The sequence below is a fragment of the Pelophylax lessonae genome (genome assembly GCF_965119305.1).
Source record: "Pelophylax lessonae genome assembly, chromosome: 3".
Classification (NCBI taxonomy): domain Eukaryota; kingdom Metazoa; phylum Chordata; class Amphibia; order Anura; family Ranidae; genus Pelophylax; species Pelophylax lessonae.
Window position 1 is genome coordinate 521700465 of NC_138770.1, and position 18455 is coordinate 521718919.

General features: G+C 38.7%; 1 protein-coding gene across 2 annotated transcripts in view; it reads right to left on the minus strand.

Annotated features, from left to right (window-relative positions):
* The window catches only part of SYNE1 (spectrin repeat containing nuclear envelope protein 1), a 645053-nt gene that overhangs the window by 165253 nt on the left and 461345 nt on the right, over window positions 1-18455 (minus strand). For both annotated transcript variants that reach the window (XM_082249740.1, XM_082249741.1), the window contains 8 exons: window positions 15630-15821; window positions 15026-15073; window positions 10106-10237; window positions 8258-8364; window positions 5449-5605; window positions 4641-4772; window positions 2619-2774; window positions 1760-1969 (listed from right to left, as the gene is read on the minus strand). In XM_082249740.1, coding sequence (XP_082105866.1) covers window positions 1760-1969; window positions 2619-2774; window positions 4641-4772; window positions 5449-5605; window positions 8258-8364; window positions 10106-10237; window positions 15026-15073; window positions 15630-15821 — 1134 coding nt within the window. The remainder of the gene's footprint in view (window positions 1-1759; window positions 1970-2618; window positions 2775-4640; window positions 4773-5448; window positions 5606-8257; window positions 8365-10105; window positions 10238-15025; window positions 15074-15629; window positions 15822-18455) is intronic.

Below are 18455 nucleotides of genomic sequence, written 5' to 3' on the forward strand. Positions count from 1 at the left end.
TTCCCTTTTTATTGCTGAATAAAAAGATTTAAAATTATGATAAAATGGGTGGGGACCTTCCCCTTCTCTCCTCCCATGTCCTTATTTTTGCAGGGTTGTAACCATCCTCATATAACTGACTCTAATTATATTTCGTTTTTTTATATGTGATGATAACATAATAAAGTAACAGTTGAGAAAAGAATAGAATTGAATTGATCTGAACTAAAAATAAACCAGATACATCGGAAAAAGAAAGCAGGAGGAAGGGGAGAGGGAGGAAAGAAAGAGAAAAAAAAAAGGGAGAGAAAGAAAAAAGAGGCCTGGGTAGAATATAATGTTGAAATTTATAAGTTGATTGCTATGATATAACATGCTTAAAGTGGCTGCGCCCACTAAAGGACAATGTACATTCTTATTTATATTATTTGTATTCTTTGAACTTTAATAAAATACAGATTGAAACAAAAGAAAAGGAAGGTGGATGCAAAGCTTTAGGGCATAGTGAAATATAATTTGATTTTAACTAATCGACATACAGATCTAGCTTAACCACCTGCTGACCACTATACGTACTTTTAATGCTGCAAGTCGGCTCCCCTGCGCAAAATCACAAACCTGTACGTAATTTCTTTCAGGGGCTCCAGGGGGCACATGTGCGCCGCCAGAGGGACGATTGCGCACTGATTGGCTAGAAGGGGAGCCAACCAGCGGGTCTGGCAGACCCGATGTCCGCCAGCCACTCTCAATAGTTCCCGAGAGATACAGAACGGCGGCCTGCCTATGTAAACAAGGCAGATCGCCATTCTAACAGGAAGGAAGACAGCGATCTTGGGTTTTTGCTAAGCAGGAACACCAATATCTGTCTTCCCCCAGTCAGAGCAACCCCCCACACAGTTAGCAAGCACTCCCGGCACTTTCCCGTTAATTGGCAGCTTGGTCTGTTGAAAAAAAAAACAGACTTACTGGCTGGATCACCATCAGAAAATAGAGGAAAAAGTCTGAAAAAAGAAAGTCAATGCAGCCTCCATATCTAAGGATTGGTAAGCTGCAATATTTTATTTTTTGGGACGGTTAACACTGCTTTAATTTACACATATTCCATGATATAATAGCTCAATCTTTGATACTTAATTGGCAAACACATCTAAAACAAAAATTTGTTTTTTCCAGTATGTTACGCTGTGACCAATATTTACTAATATGTATGTAAAATATAGGCCAAAGTATCCATATCTAACCAAATACACTGTACAGTATGTATTGTTAAGCTAGGTCACTTTTTTGGCTACAGTAAGCTTAAAAGCTTTCATCATTGTCATTTATGTTGGATGGCTATTTATCATGAACCAATAAGAGATTTCCCTTTAAAACCACAGCTAGCTGAATGTAGCCAGCAAAATATAGAATAGAATTTGAACTGCAAGACTGACATACAGTATATGATTCATAGGAGCTGAGTTACTAAAGGGAAATACACAGTTCACTTTGCAAGTGAAGTTGTACTTTGCAAGCAGTTTTTCCCCAGAGCTTGTAAATGAGGTCAAGCCCTGCCGACTTCCATTATTCAATCTTGTGCAAGCAAACTTGCTTTTTATTTTCCTTGCAAGTGATTGACTATTGTTTGCAAAGCAAAACTTCACCACATTCACTTAGTTCTGGGAAAAATTCCCCGGCAAAGTGAAACTCCCCTGCAAACTGAACAGTAAATTAACCCCACAGTATCCAGGTAATATCAAGTTTGTGTACGTCATGCAAGGATCTCATATGATCACCATACCTGAAAACTCAGAAGATCTTGTAACCTCTCTTTCATCTGATTACATCTGTGGTTTACAACAGATTCCAAAGAGTTCAGTCTTCCCAGAAGACAATACAACGTGTCCTCTATGACCTCCTGGTGGTCTCCAGTACTTGTGAGGGCTTGCAAAAAGAGTTTTTTGTTCTTATCCATCTCTTCACTCATTTCTTTAATGTCTTTAGCCAAAGTCTGTAGGTAAAAACGGGAGGTTGAGCCACATTTTTATTGCCCCAATCCACCCCCCTTAAGCTGCAAAGGCAGGCAGACAGGTTTGTACATATATCACTACCACAATGATGTGTCTCATGGCCACAGCAAAACTTATTCCCCCATCTGGTGTCCTGGGCAGCACTGAACATGACCTATTCAACTTAATTGTGGCCATGTTACAACCATGTGCACCCTTTTCAGAAGGGTGGCAAAGGCTGTGGCTACTGTAAACTCAAAGTGATTCAAAAGGCAGAATGTTTTTTATCTTAATGCATTCCAACTGTGTTAGTGGCCAGAGCCGTGACATCACGCCGCTTACAGCACAGGACTCTGAAGGATCAGCTTGGGTGGCCGTTCCTTCAGAGCGCATGCGCCGGTGACGTCATTGGCTGTATGTACAGTAAGTATCTCCTAAATGGTGCATGTTTAGGAGATATTTACAGTACCTATAGGTAAGCCTAATTATAGGTTTACCTTAGGTAAAAGTCAGAGAAGGAAGTTTACTCCCACTTTAAGATTTATGGATGTAGATAAAAACAACATCAGAATAATTTCACAATGGGACACTTGTTCATTTTTGCTAGACCCCTACCAAGACTGGTTTAGCAAGTCAGTGAATACAACATACCTCTTGGTGGTAAAGACAGGATTCTGTCTCTTCTGGTTGAAGGCCAGTTTGCACAAAAAGTTGTTCCTCCACATCATCCAACCAGGTAGAAGTAGTTGAGACAGCATCATAGAGTTTTTTCTCTAAAGGAAGGATTATTTTTTCTCCAACTGTAGTCTAACAAAAATACATTGCGTAGTATAAGGTCATACATAGGGCTATTTTAGATCATAAAAAAAGTAAAGAAAAACTTGAAATATAATATATATATCAGCCTCAGTAAGTTTATTATTAAAAAAAACAAAACAAAATATTTTACAAACTGTATAAAACTTTTTCCATACTATATGTGAAAACTTAATATAACGTATATGCAAAAATATGCTTTTTAGATGTAGTTTTCACATCAGCAAGCACATTATTAATTATCACAAAAATAAAATATCCTAATTACTTTTAAGTGTAAATGTTCTAACCAATACAATAGTAGGACCATAAGTGAGTAAAGAAAAATAAAAAAATAATAAGCACAAAAATAAAGCCCCTTTCACATGGGCTTTCCGATCAGGTCTGCCTGTCAGTTTTTCAGGCCGAAATGATCGGACTCTCCATGCACCTCTATGAAGCAGTGGATGTCAGCGGTGACATGTCCGCTGACACCCGCTGCTATCCGATCCAATCCTGTCTGTGAAATCCAGACGGATGGTAACCCTATTTTCGGATCTCCCATAGAGGAGAGCGGGGATCTGACAGGTCCGTCTCAGCACAGTGAGTGGAGATGGACCTGTCTTCGGTCTACTCAGCGGATCGATCCCTCGCCGGGCAAAACGGAGTCTGCCGGGCGGAAAGCCCGTGTGAAAGGACTCTAATACTAACTAAGGCTCCTTTCAAACTATCCGTCCATTGGACGGATGCCGTTTTTCTCAGCGGGGGATCAAGCCGCCGATCCCCCGCTGAGCAGGAGGATGACAGCTGTGTTTCCGTGCTGTGTGCGGAGACACAGCTGTCAGTTCCCCATGCATCTCTATGGGGGAAATCGGATGGGAACGGACCGTCGGTCCGTTCTCATCTGATCCGATCCGCTGGACGGATGGAAAATAGGGTTTCCATCTGTCCAGATTTGACGGATCGGATCGGGTCGGATGTCAGCGGACATATCTCCGTTGCCATCCGATGCCCCATAGGAATGCATGGGGGGACCAATCAGATCCGCCAAAAAAACGAACAGGCGGATCTGAACGGTCCGCCTGTGTGAAAGGGGCCTAAGACTAACTGATAAGCTGGCCATACACCTGCCTGTGGGCTAAATGAAGGAAATCTGATAGATTCCTCCATCCACACAAACAATTAGGATGGATGATTTACCCCTGCTGGGTTATTGTATTCTGACAGCCGATTGACTGCAGGTACTGTTCCACTGACAATTTTTTGGCCCAGCTACTTCAATGCAAGTCAATTAGGTGATCGACTTTTGTCTGTTCAAGAGGGCCACCCATTGTTATGTTTTAGGCCAATTGCTCTGAATTGTCTGAAATTCCAACACTGTATGGACAGCTTTAGTTCTTAATAGGAACATACAGATAAAAAAATATTTGAAAGACACACTCTTAAATAAGCTTAAATATATATATTTGTTTGGGATGGAGTTGGGAAGGGTTACAGCCCCTGTCAGATTTTTATTGTCACCTGTGCCCCCATTAAGAAATTTCCTCTTATACCTTGGTAAAGACCTGGTAAAATTTTACCTTTTTATGAAAATGTAAACACAAAACAATAAAAACAAATGTATGTTTGGATCTTGTTTGGATGTAAACTCTAAAACATGTTCATCCAGTGGTTTGCAGACTGGACATTCCCCTGGCTTACAGCTTCATATATTGCATGTCATAAAAAAGTGCCAGGCATATATGGATGCAATAGGTCTGTCTATGCCCATACTCTCAACTCCATTTTGTTTCGTCAAAATAATGTATTGGAAAAGGGGGGCACCAACACAATATATTTCTGAAAGACAAGTCTTACATTACATGGAAGTTATAGTACCTGAGATGATACATCTTGCAGAGCTTGGTTTAATCCATCCAAAATATTTACAACAGATGATTTGTCTTGTACTTGCTTGTCTCCTTTGTAAAAAGGCACCCCAGGTATAATTCTGTTTGTTGTGCTGAATATCTGGTTAGAAAGATACATACAAATAATAATAACTATTACACATTATAAGGGTTTGGGCCTCACTGGACATTTGGCCATCTCTCCTAGACAGACGCCTTTCCTTCTAGCATCAGTCATTTGGCAGTAAAAACGCTTGTTTCCTGTAAAGACTTTTAAGCGCACTTAGGAACATTTATGTGCTTCAAGCGCTTGAGGGTTAATTAAATAATTGAGCAGGATAATCATTTATTCTACTTATTGAAATGCAATAACGGTCACACGTAAAACGCGCCCAGCTTTAGAGACACTTGCATTTAGAGGCACTCACATATATTTTGCACGCATTAAGCGTTTTTCTGTCAAAACATTGCTGTTCTTGGACATGCTGGCAGTGTTTGTTTTTTTGGCCCTAAATGCCCCTGCCTCTAAACTCCTCTAAACACAAATGTGTGCATTGACACATAGGCTAATATGCAGGGGCATTTTGAGGCAGACAAAAAAGTCGCTAGATGCCCCAAATAGCAGTGTTAAAAACATCAAGCATGTGTGAGGCCTTATACTGCATACAACAAATTTCATACATTGCTCTGTGTGACATAATTATACTATAATAAAATATAATATAACATAACATAATATAACATAATATAACATAATATAATATAATATAGTATATAAAATAATATAATATATTTACCAGTTGCTCTTGCTCCTGCTGTAAAGCACTGTGAATTAGCTTCTCTTTGGTGCTAAGCTCTTGGTGCAGACTCTCCCATTTCATTTTCATCTGATCCGGAGATTTTGGTTTTACTCCTTCCAATCCTAACTCTCTAGACAGGGAATCTGGTCCATCACTATGAAAAATAGTAAGCTACACTTTATTAAACAGTTGTGTCATATACATTTAGGATTTATGACCTGCACATATATGGACTTTGTATAAATATTGGAGGAAATAAAAAGCATTGTTATTGCCACTGAAAATCAATCCAGTATTAACTTTCTTTCTGCAACAGCTAGATTGAATCTGGCTTTTTTTTTTTTTTTGACAAAAAAGTTGCAACAGATTTTTCTAAAAGACCCAGGTGCTTGTAGTACACAAACTGAAACAAAAAAAAAAAAAAAACTTGCCAATATTGGTATTTTTAAGGTACACATAGAATGTGGTTAAAGTTATATATATGATGTTATTAATATGCTTTAATTGTACTTATATACATGTATATGGTACTCCTCTATCCTCAATAATATATATATATATATATATACATATATACAGTGGGTATGGAAAGTATTCAGACCCCCTTAAATTTTTCACTCTTTGTCATATTGCAGCCATTTGCTAAAATCATTTAAGTTCATTCTTTTTCCTCATGAATGTACACACAGCTCCCCATATTGATGGAAAAACACAGAATTGTTGACATTGTTGCAGATTTATTAAAAAAGAAAAACTGAAATATCACGTGGTCCTAAGTATTCAGACCCTTTGCTGTGACACTCATATATTTAACTCAGGTGCTTTCCATTTCTTCTGATCATCCTTGAGATGGTTCTACACCTTCATTTGAGTCCAGCTGTGTTTGATTATACTGATTGGACTTGATTAGGAAAGCCACACACCTGTCTATATAAGACCTTCCAGATAACAATGCATGTCAGCGCAAATGAGAATCATGAGGTCAAAGGAACTGCCTGAAGAGCTCAGAAACAGAATTGTGGCAAGGCACAGATCTGGTCAAGGTTACAAAAAGATTTCTGCTGCACTTAAGGTTTCTAAGAGCACAGTGGCCTCCATAATCCTCAAATGGAAGACGTTCGGACGACCAGAACCCTTCCTAGAACTGGCCGTCCGGCCAAACTGAGCTATCGGGGGAGAAGAGCCTTGGTGAGAGAGGTAAAGAAGAACCCAAAGATCACTGTGGCTGAGCTCCAGAGATGCAGTCAGGAGATGGGAGAAAGTTGTAGAAAGTCAACCATCACTGCAGCCCTCCACTAGTCGGGGCTTTATGGCAGAGTGGCCCGACGGAAGCCTCTCCTCAGTGTAAGACACATGAAAGCCCGCATGGAGTTTGCTAAAAAACACCTGAAGGACTCCAAGATGGTGAGAAATAAGATTCTCTGGTCTGATGAGACCAAAATAGAACTTTTTGGCCTTAATTCTAAGCGGTATGTGTGGAGAAAACCAGGCACTGCTCATCACCTGTCCAATACAGTCCCAACAGTGAAGCATGGTGGTGGCAGCATCATGCTGTGGGGGTGTTTTTCAGCTGCAGGGACAGGACGACTGGTTGCAATCGAGGGAAAGATGAATGCGACCAAGTACAGGGATATCCTGGACAAAAACCTTCTCCAGAGTGCTTTGGACCTCAGACTGGGCCGAAGGTTTACCTTCCAACAAGACAATGACCCTAAGCACACAGCTAAAATAACGAAGGAGTGGCTTCACAACAACTCCGTGACTGTTCTTGAATGGCCCAGCCAGAGCCCTGACTTAAACCCAATTGAGCATCTCTGGAGAGACCTAAAAATGGCTGTCCACCAACGTTTACCATCCAACCTGACAGAACTGGAGAGGATCTGCAAGGAGGAATGGCAGAGGATCCCCAAATCCAGGTGTGAAAGGCTTGTTGCATCTTTCCCAAAAAGACTCCTGGCTGTATTAGATCAAAAGGGGGCCTCTACTAAATACTGAGCAAAGGGTCTGAATACTTAGGACCATGTTATATTTCAGTTTTTCTTTTTTAATAAATCTGCAACAATGTCAACAATTCTGTGTTTTTCTGTCAGTATGGGGTGCTATGTGTACATTCATGAGGAAGAAGAATGAACTTAAATGATTTTAGCAAATGGCTGCAATATAACAAAGAGTGAAAAATTTAAGAGGGTCTGAATACTTTCCGTACCCACTGTATTTATATATATATATATATATATATATATATATATATATATATATATACATAAAATGTGTTCCCTGCTTTGCAGTGGTACAGTGGTTGCGCTTTTTACTGTTCTTTCTCATGCTGAGAATCTATAATTTGACTGACTTATGGGGTAGATTTACTAAAGGCCAATAGACTGTGCACTTTGCAAGTTTAGTTGCACTAATTTTCCCCAGAGCAGTGAATGTGGTAAAGCCCTGCTGATTTCCATCATCCAATCATTTGCAAGCAAAAATGCTGTTTTTTTAATCTTCCCTGCACCCGATTGGGTATTCTTTACAAAGTTACGGTTTACCACATTCACTAAGCTCTGAGGAAAATGAGTGTAACTGCACTTGAAAAGTGTACAGTCTATTTACCTTTAGTAAATCAACCCCGATGTTCTGCGGATGGGCCTTGAGCTAGGCTGCATAGAACCAATTGAACCGACTAACATACTTTTTGGAAGATAGAACGCATGTTACATGTTTGCAACCCATTAACAATTTCAATTTTACAGAAAACCTCTTTAAACCCCAAATCCAAACACACAAAATGTAAAGCACAGGAGAAGCTCTATACCTGACATTTGTCCGATCAGTGGCTGTTTGCTGATTTAGAATTTCACCTCCACGACTTGCAACAGATTGCAATAATTTCTTCTGCTCAGCAAGTTCCTGTTCCAGTTCCTGGTACATAATAAAAAAGCACAGATTTCTTTTTTAATAACCATGTTTTCCACAATCAATACTGTAAGTCTTTTAACAATGTCCTGCTAGTAACACACTTCCTGTCCAAGGGTGACAACATTCCGTCACTGTACCGTATCTATGGGTGAGCAGTGTTGTCACCCTAGGACAGGAAATGTATTAGGACTTTAGAACACCTCCCTTTCTTCTCATCCCCACAATATAGGGGAAAATGTTATATTGTGCACTGAGAGAGCTGGGAACATAATAATAAAACAATAAAGTGGTTGTAAGGATAAACATTTTTTACCTTAATGGATTCTCTGCAATAAGGTAAGAACATTTCCAAGATTAGTACTCCTCCAGCCCCCCTAAATACTTACCTGAGCCGGATTTAGATCCAGCACTGTGTGCTAGAGCAGCATTTCTGCACTCTTTCTCATTGGCTTAGAAGAAAACAGCTCAAATCCAGTGAGGAGGGATCAGGGGGCGGGGCTGAGCCATGCTGTATATGTCTATTGACATACAAAGCTCAGCTCGGGAGCAAGCCCGCATGTCTGCCCCCCAAGCAATCTCTTGACACTGAAGAGCAGGAGGGGACAGTGCCAATGGGGGACCTCAAAAGAAGAGGTTTGAGCCAATTATATGCAATACCGTTGCACAGAGCAGGTATGTATAACGTGTTTGTTATTTTCATTTGAAAAAAAAAATTATCTTTAGTAACGTGTTAACTAATAAACAGAAGTAGAGAGCACGGGACGTTATCAGCTCATGAGATCTGTGTCAGTATTTTTGGAACGAATTGACTAGATATAACAAATGTTTTAATAGTACAGTATATTTAATGGGGGGGAGGCAGAATAGGCAAAGAGGAAATTCATTGTTAGGGTTTATTTACACTTCGAAATTAGGAAAAGAAGGTAACAATATTAGTGGCCTTTTAAATAGGTAGAGCGAAGAGTGTTGCACTGTATAGCTACAGATTTTCTCTTCCAGCAGTCACAATAATGTAAGGACTTCTCCTTTGTTTTCAGTGCAACATAAGGGGTTGCTTTAGCATTAGAGATAAATTTAGTGGTAAGAGGGGGCAAAGTTTACAAAAAAGGCATTTTTGCCTTTCTGTTTTAAAAAGAGCATGGAAGTATGGAGTATTGAACTCTGTTAGGTTTTATTGCTGTCTGTGCCCTGCTAGGGGAATCTCTCTATTTGCCTCAGGGAAAAGCACTAACCACTGTTGTTGAAACAAAAAAATGCAGGGAAATCCAACATTTTAGAGTAGTCAGTAAAGCAAGAGGTGAGGGAAATCTTTCAGTGGGGACATCTCTACCTGTAATAACTCTCTAAGATGGGAATTTTGTTTTCTTTGGAGATTTCTTCTCATGTCCTCTTGTGCCTCATGGACAGGAAGTAAAAGTAAATCTCTTCAGCTTAACAAAGGCAGCATATTTTACCTTATTGGGGTTTTAGCCCTTTTCAAATCTAAAGCTAACAAAATGTTTTTTGACTTTGCATACACATTATATATATATATATATATATATATATATATATATGCTGATGTACAGTAGGTTTCACCAATTTGCAGAGTGCTTATTGTCTTACAACCCCAGTACAATAACACTGCCACACTGTAGTGTTTATTGTGTTCCTTACTAGATGCAACTTATTTGTAATAAGTGACAAAATGTATTACATTTAAATATAATAGATCAGTAGTAGTAATAGTCTTTTCAGACTTTACCTTCTGCTTCTGAAGACTGTTCTGTTTCTGCAGTGAGCGAGTTGTACGTGTCTGCGCCAACCATTCCTGGACACTGGGACTTTGTGACGATGATAGTTCTGCTTCTGATTCTTCCTTTTCATGAAATGTCCCCTGTAGGATGAAAAATGAAAAGACAACCGTAATGACTGACTCTTCTCAAGAGATTTCCATGACCTTCATATCAAAATGGTTCACAAAGTCACAGTGGCCTACTTCTATCTACACTGCGGAGTCATCTTTTGATAACACAGTACAAAATTACAATGGATACTGCTTTACTGTCATATAACAATGATGATTGTTATAACAATCAGAAATAAGGTTTTAAAGAAATAATTTATAAGCTCTAAAGCTAACCTTAATATTGGTTTCATCACCTTTTGACGATAAACACAGACACTTAATTACTCCAATCCAATTAGTATTGTGCTTCTCTAGTGAATGTGACATTCAGTATTATGTCTGACTTTTCGAGCAGGTCTGTGATAGTAAGCAAGGTAATCTCAAGCATCTCATACTAGCGTCACATAAGATAACTGATTTAGACTTTGTGACGTCAATGAAGCAGAGACAAAGTAGATCAGCTTTAACTGTCATTCCTAGCTGGAAAGGGATGGTTCAAAAGTGCTTATTGTAAAGTCAATAGTCAAGGGTGCAAAATAAAGGCTAGAAAAATAGTAGACTAGAGAAACACCTGAAACATAAAACTGTTAGACCGCAAAGATAAAATGTCAAAGTACAAGAAATTCCCTTTTAAAATCAGGTCATGTGATCCTGATTCTTGTTTTAAAGAGAAGTATGGACAAAGCTTTTTGGCCATATTTCTCCTCTGGGCCATAGAAGTTTATTTACTTTTGCTCTCCTGTGACCCAGAGTCAGCTAAATGTGCGCTATTGCCCGCTATCAGCTGATGTCTTAGAGCTGCTCCAGGCTCTGGAAGGATTCTGACCACTTTGTTGAGACCCACCCAGCTGCCTGACTGACAGCTGGCTCCGGCTCTCAACGAGTGGCTGACAGCCTGAAGTCAGCAACACCTGTCCCCTATCCAGTCCAGTGAGCGCTGGGGGGGCAAAGCAAAAAAAGTAACTGACAATCACTGCTCTCCACTCCAAGCTGAGCAATCAGTGGTCTTGAGATTGCTTAGTTGTCATGCTTAGAGCCAACGGGGGACAACAGCTGCAACATCAGACCAATGCTGCAGTGTAGAGGTGAGTATGGATGCTTTTTTTTGTTTTTGTTTTATAATCTACCCCAACATTTTTTAATATAGGCAGCCTAGGAAGATGGATTATTGGAAAGGCTGATGTTGTCTATATATACGTATGATGTAGATGAACAGATTTCCTGCACAACACTCAGTAGGCATACTGCAAAAAAGTAAGGTGCTCCTGTCTGCTTCTATGGGCAGAGACAGAGAAGGTTGGTTAGCTAATTTTGAACAATTGAACATGGCACTGTACACATTAGAATCAATGTCATCATATTACTGTACCACCACCATAACTAATGAAAACTGTTACTGAATTGAACTGAAATTTAGCAATGATCAATCAAGAATGCTGGATATAGAGCAATATTGTAAAAATATGGCACACTAATTGGGCTATGGACTGCCTGGACTTCTACCTTAAATGCTTTTTGTTTAAACCTAAATAAAATGTTGGCCCTTTTCCTCTGCTGAATCCAATGGATCCAACAATGTAACTGTAACATCTGCAGTGGCAGTGCAAGGAAAATTGCTTCTGGTCCCAGTAAAATAAGATGTCTTATGCCAGATTTAGAAAAAAAGTGTCTGAAACCTCAAACCTCCAGGCATTTCCAAACCCAATTCAAAAAACTAGTTCATGTTCCAGCAGAAGCAAAGCAAGCAATTGCCAAAGCCTGGAAATCACCCACCCTTTCCTTTGCTGAAACCAAGTGTTGGATCAATTCAGCCATGCTCAGTGAAAAGATAGACTGGCACAATAGATAAGCATTTAAATAGCTGGCATCAGTGGACCACCTGATATCTTCCAGCAGAATGTGGACTAGTCCTTTGGGCCCTCAGAGAAGAATACATCTATTCAGCCTTCAAAACCCCTCTCCCTTCTGTCCTTACACCCCCAGTCTTCCTATTTTACATTGTTTTGCTACTGTATCTTAGCTACTTCCTTGCTGTTGCCTGGACCTATCCTTATAATGGCTTTAGGTCCCCCCAGGCCAACTCAAGCTAATCTCCTCAATTAGTGACCCTAATTTTCCTTTGATTGCCCTTGAAACAACCTACTCCAAACTATGTCAATGCATGGTACCCTCCTTGCACAAATTTACAAATTGTAAAACTTTATCTACAATACATCATATTTACTCTTTATTATCTTTAAAGCAACAGTACTGCAACATTGCTTGTCAAAAAACAAATAAATATAATTAATAAAAAAAAAAGTTTGCTGATGCTGCAAAATGACTGCAGACACCTAAGTTCATTAACGTTGGACAGCTAAATCACTAGCTTAACATTTGATTCCTCTTTGCTCTCCACATTCATTGTATGGACTAGCACAGTAAACTGTAAGGTAACCACCTTCCAGTAATTGCCCGGACTTTCAGGTTGGTATCAGTGGAGAGAATGCAGAGGAAACAAAAGACAAAAAAAAAAAAACTGTAGTTTAAGTCTGCTAATACTAATTTAGTATGTGTATTTTTGCATAGTTATAGTGATCCAGCTTCGATAAATTTAACTATGCTTGCTTATCTGGCTGATCCCAGTGGAAGCTGAAAATTAGTGTAGTAGGCACAGTAATAAAGTGATTGCTGCTAGCTTCCAGGCCCTGTGCCAAAAGCCTACCCGGCTGCTTAGTTAACACAGGAGGCCCCTCACTTCAAAATTCTTCTTATTGACTGTAAAGTGTTCTCTGATTTGACGAGGTGGAGACGTAGGGCAGCAACATCCCAATTTCCACCTCATTCAATCAGCTTAGCATTCTTCGAGGAAATGCAAAGTGTTCTGTGTTTGGCACCCATGCCATGTGAGTGACCTCCTGTTTTCCCTAAGCAGCAGGGCAGATGATAGGCATAGGAACCTGGTAACTGGCACTAATGACTGTAGTAGCAGTGTCTACTACAATTAATCCTGCTTCCGCGATGATCAGTCAGATATGGAACATGCATAGTTACATTTGTCCAAGCTGGAGCATCGCAACTATGGAAACATAACTGTACCTGGAATTCAGCTTCAAATTAGCAGCACAATATACAATATATGGAACAACTCTTACCAACAGTCAGATGTGTTATGTGTATTAAGACAGAAAAAGATAGGAGGTCATTAAACAGGTATCATCTCATATGTGAAAAGTGCCAGAGCGGTTATTTACCTAGCATTTTGTGTGGAACAGCTGTAAAGTCACAAACACAGAACCTGTGACTTGCTAATCAGATATCAGTAATAAATCAACTGTGGCATGAGATAGTTTCCTGCCTGTCAATTAAATCTTAAAGTCCTCAAGTTGAAGCCCCAAAGGTGGAGAGGAAGGAGCTATTCAAGCCAGGGTAGGAGCTAACCTTAGTGAGGTGTCCACACATTTAATCCAACAGGACCATATTCTTTGAAATCTTAGTTGGCTGGGTTTGCCTATGTAGGTATTATTCTAAAATGAAAGCATAAGGTGCATTTTATTTATTGCCTTTTTAAAGGAGAGTAGGGAAGGGATGATCCACCGTCTAAATATTACTTTTCTTGCAGTAAAAGGAGCTCTGGTTGCAGCGTCAATTAGGGAGGAGGATGTCTACTGTGGAAACTGTACAGTCTGAGTCAGCATTCCAACAACTGTCTAGCAACAAAGAAAGCTGCATCTGTATAGGCCTACAGGAATATCACTACACAATACTATGCACTAACTATATAAACATTAAAGAGAGAAATGAGCACTTATCACTTCTAGTCAGTGGAAAATATTCACTAAAATTACATCTATGTGCACATTTTATGGCAATCAAACAGCACTTAGATTGTATCTTTGTCATTCAATCAATTATTAGCTAAAATACTTTTAAAATGCTATTGGTAATAAATAAGGTTCAGCTAATAATTGCAGCTGAGTGTGCTGGGCAGAACATGTCTTCCATAACTGTCACTCACAGGAAAAAAAAAAAAAAAACGTGAGTTTTAAAGCAAAAGGACTTTATGTAAGAATTAACCATCAAACTAGCAATTTATGAAAACGCTGATTGGGAATAGCTAAATTTATACTTTCATCTCCTTAGGACTCAGCTATAATGATCGTCACTTGACATAATGATGGATTTTTATCAATGACAGTCAAAGACAGTTGAAAAAAAAAAGCAATGTGATTGAAAATAGCGATCAGTTTGGCAAACAGTATACTCTATAGCTTTGTTGTGGATTGAGCCTTTAGAGTATAGTTTAACTAGTTTACTTTAAGAATAGTAATGCAATCATTTATAAATATATTGATTTTTTTTTTTAATAAAAGGAATGTATGGAAAATAAATTATATTTATATGTGTGTGTGTATATATATATATATATATATATATATATATATATATGTGTATATATATATATATATATATATATATATATATATATATATATATATATATATATATATATATATATATATATTATATATGTGTGTATATATATATTTATATTTATATATATATATATATATATATATATATATATATATATATATATATATATATATATATATATATAGAAAGAAGAATCAAATCCTAAAAATCTTGTTTGATAAACTGATATTTGATTATAAATAGAATGAAGAGAATTTGGAAAAGAATGGGTTAATAACATTTCAGTTTGCACAGCACACCCCAAGAACAAGAAAAATCAAACAGCAAGCAGACCCCAAACCAGAAAAACAGACACATTACATGTTCTGCTTTCTTGTGTGCTTTCATCTCGCCCCATGCTAGCTTAGCCTATGGAACAAACAAAACATAAGAGCACTGTTAAAGCTATACTGTAGATCTCTAACAGCATGGGAATACATATAATCTGATTGTACCACACTCACTGTAATGTACACTGTGCAGGTTAATGTATAATTATTTAAATGAATTGTAAAGGGGTTACCAGCATTGTGTGACAGTTCTTAATTGCATCTGATTACAACTAAAATATCAGTGGCTGATTTACTGTATGGTCCCACATGGAAATACTTAAAAGAAGAAAATAAATCAATGCGTGATTCTATATAGTTAAAGTATCTCTTGCAATAACAAAAGCACTGCAAGGGTTGTGAATTGATTTATCAATGCTAAAATGGCTAAACACAGTATTTGGCTTGGAGTCAAGTCAATGGAAGCCAATAAAAGGATTACAAATCAGTCCAGAAATATCTTAAACCTGGCTAGAAGCCTGACCACCATGCTTTTCCTAAGTAGGTAGCATAAGAAGAATATAATAAAACATCAGTGTTTCAATTATTTCCATAATAAAGAATAAACAATTAAATACTACACTAGTTTTAACTACCTGGATGCTTATCTGTTTGTCCTGGAGAACCCTCTGCAGTTCCAAGAGGCTCCCCTTCAAAGTCCTCAGCTTCATTGCCAACTGTTCGGCCTCTTCCTTAGTTTGGGCCTTCCCTTCCATAAGTAAGTTCTCACTGTGTACAGACAGTTCAGACAAAGCCACCACCTTCTGTTCTATTTCCAAAAGCATGTTCTGTAGCAGTGAAAACAAAGAAGCAAATTCAAACATTTTATGAAATAAGGCACTTCGGTATCGCTGTTACGTCGATGGCAAAGCCTCTGTTACAGGAGCAAGTCCACAGCAAATTGAGAGCCATTTTCATTAAAAAAAATAAAAAAACCTTTAAAAATTAAAAACAAGGTTATCTCTTGAACCCAGTAAATGGCAAATCTATATATAAAATTGTTTTGCATATGCCATTATTCTTCAAGTCTATGCATTATTAGACCCAAGCTCTTTCCGCTCTGTCTTGTTTTCTACAAATGAGCCATGTGCTATATGGATAAGCTTTTAGCTTCCAAGGTTTGTGAATGACTGAGTATATCTGCATAATCCTCTTTACAGATTGACCTGTATAAACACATCTTTACTGGGTATCCTTCTATGAACTGCTCCAGTAACGTGTAACTTCACAGAAAGTTTTATTTATAGAAATATATCCAAATTGCCCTATTCAGGGGATCTGTAAACTGATGCTTTTTAATGTAGTCATTTTCTCAATACAGAAATGACGCATTTTAGACCTCATGCACACTGGGTTTAAAAAATGCATTTGCCATTTTTTTTTTAGCCTGTAAAAGCACCTCTGTGTAAGTCTGAGTGTCCATGCACACATACATCCTTATAGGCATATTAGAAGAGGAGCGTGTACATGCTGAAAATAAAAAAAACACCAAAGGCATGTTCAGGAGAAGAGCTAAAAAGCAGAAAAAACGCTGACCATGTCTAAATGTGCCTAAACGCTATACGTATCTGGTATTTGAGCATTGATGTATTCCAATGGCCAAAATATATGGTAATGAAAAATGTTAACTCTCAAACATTCAACGTACCTAAATGTGCCTAAAAGCATGTGCAATACACTGCTTTTACTGTGTAGTCTGTACTTTAAGCAGCTTTTCTCTTGCCAAGAGTTCTAGTGTTCAGAAGGGCTAAACAGACACCCTGTGTGCATGAGGCCTTTAGAGAAGTATGGCCCAAGCTCTTTTTGGCCATACTTCTCATCTGGCGCACAGGAGTGCACTTACTTTTGCACTCCTATGATACAGAATCAGTCTACAGTGGGCTTTACCACTCTGGGATTCACCCAGCTGCCTTATCAGCAGATGATTCACCACCAGTGAATGTTTGGTAAATGTCACATTCACTACTTTATAAATCTGCCCCTAAAGTCTAAGTGTAGTCAAAATGAAAAAAAAAAAAACATTTCTGGAGGGCCTCCAGGTTGATGACACCACTGGTCAGGCCATAGAAAGAGCACTGTTCCAGGCTCGCAAACTGATCCTGAGGCACGGGATCTCTCCAGACCCTCGTACGGTGGAAGAATGGATATCACAGATGGGAGATAGTTTAAGGCTATAAAAATACATCTGGCAGCATAGAGGATGTTATGGTAAAATTGAGAAATTTTGGCACTTTTGGCTAGACACCCCGGGTCTGTCCCCGCTGGAACTAGTCCTGAACCGTTTCATGTCCAGCTAAGATAATTAAAACCACACACCCAATGTATAGAGTGGGGAGCCATTTCTACCTAACAACACTGAGCATGTGTATTGAGCAGACTATGTTTGAATCTGTATACGTGGTTGTCACATGTACATTCGAATTGCGTTGTGATACTATAGTGGAATACATTACCAATAAAGTATTTATTTTTCTGATAAAAAAAAAAAAACATAAAAAAAATTGCACAATGGACATTACTTACAGTCAGTAGGATGTAATCTTCTGATGGGGCAGAAGCTGTAATACGGCCTCCTCAAGAGTGCTTGACTATGCCTGCTCTTTCAATCCAGCTCCTCCATTCATAGACAATGTACTACAGCTTCTATTAATAAAACATGATCTATGAATGTGGGGGGGGGGGGGTGGACCTTTCCTTTCCATCCTCCTCCATTCATAGATCATATTTAATTCATAGAAGCAGTAGTACACCTTCTATGAATGGAGATGGGCGGAAAAGAGCAGGCATAGATGGGCACTCTTGATGATCTCCCTCAGTTCTATTAACTCTCACCACACCAGAAGAATACAGCAGCAGGGTAGAGGGGGAATAGATGGTGGAAGACTGAAGCTAACAGAGGAGACAGCAGCACAAGGTACACATTCTACTGTCTGTAAGTAATGTCCATTGTGCTAATTTATTTTTAACTACGCTAAGGCTTTACATTGATTATGTTTAGTGAAAAAAATCGATATATCATGTTACTTAAGAAAAAATACCAACATAGAATTGGCTCTGTCTTTACTACATTTGGCATTGGAGAATAAATGGCACCACTGCAGCATTACCCTACTCATAGCTGTAGCTGCAGGGATTACAACATTGCCTCATTAAGCTCCACCACATCACCTACATTTCCAATGAGCCTGAGTATAGGTGCAGTGTATTCCAAATGTAGTTAAACTGTTACTCTGCTACTGGGGAAAGTGGTGCAGAGCGCCCTCTTTAAACCCTCTTACTGACTCCAATGGACAGAAGAGTATTGTAGTTCCTTTACTTTAGGCTAAGTTCACATGTAAGCGTTTTGGGGCATTTTTGGGGAGTTTTTCTGCTCTAGGATCAGCTCAAAAAACGCCCAACAAGACAAATCCTATTCATTTCAA